The 4,709-nt window shown below is 45.9% G+C and overlaps 1 protein-coding gene across 1 annotated transcript in view; it reads right to left on the bottom strand.

Annotated features, from left to right (window-relative positions):
• LOC141486002 (histone H3-like) overlaps nt 1–417 on the bottom strand; it is a 436-nt gene extending 19 nt beyond the window's left edge. The window contains exons 1-2 of the mRNA XM_074183762.1: nt 277–417; nt 1–208 (exon numbers count right to left, since the gene is read on the bottom strand). The exon at nt 1–208 is cut by the window's left edge and continues 19 nt beyond it. Coding sequence (XP_074039863.1) covers nt 8–208; nt 277–417 — 342 coding nt within the window. The 3' untranslated portion in view covers nt 1–7. The remainder of the gene's footprint in view (nt 209–276) is intronic.
• Nucleotides 418–4,709: the final 4,292 nt, after the last annotated feature.

Genomic DNA, 4,709 nt, shown 5'->3' with positions numbered 1-4,709 from the left:
GATTTTATTAAGCACGTTCTCCGCGGATTCGTCTAGCCAATTGAATATCCTTTGGCATAATAGTAACACGCTTAGCGTGTATAGCGCACAAGTTGGTATCTTCGAAAAGGCCCACCAGATATGCTTCGCTAGCCTCTTGTAGAGCCATAACGGCTGAACTTTGGAATCGCAAATCAGTTTTAAAATCTTGGGCGATTTTCTTACTAATCTCTGGAATGGTAGTTTTCGGATTAATAATTCCGTACTTTTTTGGTAACGACGAATCTCTCGAAGAGCGACAGTACCGGGTCTGTATCTGTGAGGTTTCTTAACTCCTCCAGTAGCGGGTGCGCTTTTTCGGGCGGCTTTAGTAGCCAACTGTTTTCTAGGGGCTTTACCTCCGGTAGATTTGCGAGCTGTTTGCTTTGTACGAGCCATCGTATACGAATAGTTCCTCAGTCGAACGACAAATACTGATTAGTGAGCCTTCACGATCGGTCGTTAACAGTTTTATTCAGGTATAAGGATAGGGAACTTCTACCATTGGTTGAATCGAAGAAAGTGGCGTGTCCCCCCAAAAACAAGACAAAACCAGCTTTCTGTTGTCGATCCGGCGTACTAGAAAAATGAATTTCGTTGTTCATTTTTCCGTTTGGTTTCCGACGATGCCCGGCCAGGGAAGTGAGTATGCTCGTCGTCGCCGAAATCTCCACAGGAGACCAGAGCCGGGAAGTCCCCTTGACTCCCGGATGATCTTACTTTTTTTTCCGTGTAACTGAATTACACGAGAGAAGTTATTATTTCCCTTTTAAATTCAAAAATCGAATGATCTATTTTAGTTCCCTAAAATTCTATATAGTTCTAAACAAAAACTCGCGGGGGTACGATGAGACACCACGTTGGCCGCTGGGACCGGTCTCAAAGTTTCCCTATCGATCCCTATCTACAAGAGACTCACACCGCGAAGTGACCTGCCTATTATCCCTAATCCCGAAGATACGAACAGTCCCCGGGGACTCAAGGGCTTTTAAGCCGCCGAGCGTCAATGCAATGAGAGCCTTCTCGTGAAGACTCTCGTAGACGGCTCGGGTAGGCGTGCCTCTGGCTGTATTCACTGTTGGTGCAGTCAATACGGCGACAGAGGCCTCTTCCTTTGAATCCCACGTCGAATCTCGGAGTTCAGGCGGGTACCACTGTGAATGCACACAAGAGTTAGTAAAAATAGTCTGTTTGCTTACCAGCTTAAGTCCACAGCACACTGCACACGAATTCACTCGGCACTGGAAAGTCTAATCGGTTTGGTTTGTCTTGAAAAAGACAGGTTTGTTTGTGATCGTCTGTGATCTAATCGAATTCTTTCTGGAGGTAATTTTGTTTTTGATGAAATTACCTCCCAAACACTTAACTCGTAATTGCACTGGCAACAACTGTAGTACAATTCTATTCTGCAGCCAATACCCAAGTATTATTTCCAGTTCCTGAATCAGGTTGCTTATAAATACTCCGCCGTCGATTTGTTTCCGCAAAAATACTCCTCAGTTATCCCACTGGATAACGAACTCAAATCTATTTGTCTGACCAGACTAGTCTGAATTCTATTCAAGTTAAGAATTCTTTCTTAACGCAGGACGTTGGAAACGAAGCCACTACTAATTTGTAGTGTATTATTAACACACGTTGTATGTATAGTAAAATAACTAACAATCAGTTTACAGCAGAACTTAAACGCAGAGTAACACAGTGAAAAGAAGCTCAGATGATTGCAGTAAAGCGAGTCATCGAACAGTGAGTTGAAAATCCATTTCGCGTTTCTTAAATATAAAATCACGCAAGAATTTCTCGCGCGTGGTTGGCTGGCGTCAACTCCGCCTACGCCGCCGCGAGAGCGCAACGCGAAATGAATTTTCGTCTGCTCCTGAACGTCGAGTATATCGGCGTTCAGGCTACCGTCCGCCGTTCGGACTTAGAATTATTTTTCTCTTAAATTTCATTTGCATGTAAACGATTTAGTATTGATTTTATTTCCCTGATTTTTGCTGTAGCGTCTTAAATTAATTATTCATTTACGAATAAGACCGTTTTTCTAATTCTTATATTTCCATTACTTGGGTATTGACGACACCCCCTGCCCTAAGCTGTTGCACGGCTATTCGAGTTTAAGTGCCTGAGAAGCAATTTCTTTTTTTTTTCTTTATTTTTTCAAACAACATATTTACAATTTTCATAGAGATACAATTGGTCCTTAATCCTATATGTACAAAAATTGTTATCCCCTTAAACTAACTAAATCTACTGTACATGTCGAGGCATCACAGCCGCCTTTCAGCTCCGCTCTCGACCTAGTATTTACAATGTAAAGGCATTCTATACTAAGGATCTAAATCCGGATGCCTTGGATCTAGATGATCCTGGCCCGGTCTCGGAGGAGGCGCTAGCCGCAAATCATTAATATGTATCGTGCGATCTTGTCCACCACGGTTCACGATGTACGTGTTCGCCCCCAATTTCCGGATCACCCGAGAAGGGACTGACCAGGTCTGGCCGAAATTTTTCCGGATTAATTCCGAATTTCGGCAAAGTACCCAGTCCCCCGGCCGGAAACTCGCCTTTGGTTGTTCGTCACGATTTGGAAAATTCCTTTCCCTGTAACGCTCGGCCATTTGGTTGGCTCTCTCGATCCTAGCCTGCCGATTCTGGTTATTAGCTCTTCGTGAGCGCTGCGCAGGAGTAGCCCATTCTCCGGGCTTGGGAATTTCATATCCCAGCAGCAGTTCACTAGGAGTCATTTCCGTCGACGCGTTAACCCGTGTTCGTAAGTGAAACACGATTTCTGGTATATGCCGCTCCCACTCAGCTTCGGTTTATCTATGAGGGCGGCGCGGAGCATCTTCTTGATCTCCTGCACTCGCCTCTCCACCGGATTGGCCTGCTGGTGGTGCGACGGACTCATCCTGGATACCATGTTATGAGATTCACAGAATCGTTCCCACGTCGCTCCTAAATACATCGCCGCGCCATCTGTGATTATAGTTTCAGGGAAACCCCATCTATAAAACACCTCTTCTAATAAAAACTTTGTCACCCACACCTGCTTGGACGCTCTTATAGGCCTTGGTCTCAAGCCACTTAGAAAAACAATCCACCGCGACAAGCAAGTATTTGTTCCCACTCTCCCTGCTGGGTAGGCCCGAGAACATCGACAGACACCATTTGCCATGGCCTTGTCGGTTCAAGCGGTCGTTGTCCTGCTGGGGGTTGAGGCTTTGACGCTTTAGTGGTAGCGCAGGTTAGACAGGTTTTAATATATTCCTGCGCCTGTTTTTTCATGTTTGACCAATAAAAATGACGACTCACTTGATTAATGGTCTCGTCAATACCGGGGTGTCCACCTTCGTCATGGTACTTGCGGATTATCAAGTTCCAACAACGTCTGGGGACTAGCAGACGCTTGCAGTTCCCTTCTGGACCTACATAGTATAATAAATCCCCGTCCATTTGAAAGTCATTCATGATTCGCTGTTCATATTCACTCGGTTCAGGATTTCCTTGCGCTCTCTCGATGCGCATCCTGAACCGACGAACTCCCTCACTTGACTTTTGTTCTTCGACAATCCGGTCGAATAAAGTCCTCATTTCGAGCAGTGTTTCAACCCCGTGATATGGGACACCATATCACAGGTGTTGAATATTTCTGCGACCTCATCGATTAGGCACAGAACGAGGTCATCCTCGATCTGGTCCTCTGCTGGCCGTTCTGGTGAGGGAAAAACATCCTCTCTGATTCAACTTCCAAGTCAGCCTTTGTTTCCACTTCCTCGGGATTTCGGGAGAGAAATCTGGAAGCTGATTCAGCTTCCCTGGCACGTGTACGATTTCGAAGTCGTACTCCTGCAGTAACAGCGCCCATCTAGTTAACTTGGCTCTTTCGTCCTTCATACGGCCGAGCCAAGTCAACGCCGAACTGTCTGTCAATAGGGTGAACTTACCGTCCTGCAGGTAGTGCCGATACTTCTTAATCGCCCATACTACGGCCAGGCACTCAATCTCATTGATGTGATAGCGCCTCTCAGTCTCATTCAGCTTTGCGCTGCTGTACGCTATCACATCACGCTCTTCCAGTGTTTCTCCCCGCTGGAACAGTACCGCTCCAATCCCCACCTGACTGGCGTCCGTCTGCAGAAAATATGGTTTCGCAGGATCAGGCCTAGCCAGATGTAGCGGTTGCGATACTGCCGCTTAATCCGTTGGAAGCTTTCTCGGCTTCCGCGTTCCATTTGAATTTACGTTTTTTGTCGATCAAGTCTGTTAACGGGGCTGCCATTTCCGCAAAATGCGGAATGAACTCCCGTAACCAACCTGCAGTTCCTAAAAAACCCTCTCAACTGCTTAACAGAGGTTGGTGTTGCGAAATTTCTTACATTTAGGACATGAGTTTCCTGCGGGAAGTTTCTTTTTCGGACACAACTCTCCCCAAGTAGTTCAGGGTCGATGACCCGAACATACATTTCCCTGGGGAAAGCCATAGCCCATGTGTCCTCAAACGTTCTAATATCAGTCTTAAGTGGTCACAGTGTGCCTTGACATTGTCAGAATAGACGATAATATCGTCAAGGTACACTTTGCAGAACTTGTCTACATATCCTGATAGCACCTCGGACATGAGTTTTTGGAAAACGGCCGGCCCGTTTTTAAGTCCAAAACTCAGGACCTTGAATTCGTATACCGAAACC

This window comes from Leptinotarsa decemlineata, unplaced genomic scaffold (genome assembly GCF_025532065.1).
Source record: "Leptinotarsa decemlineata unplaced genomic scaffold, Ldec_3_MD MMD2_tig00026342_RagTag_RagTag, whole genome shotgun sequence".
NCBI classification, from domain to species: Eukaryota; Metazoa; Arthropoda; class Insecta; order Coleoptera; family Chrysomelidae; genus Leptinotarsa; species Leptinotarsa decemlineata.
This window is presented reverse-complemented; position numbering and strand designations above follow the sequence as displayed.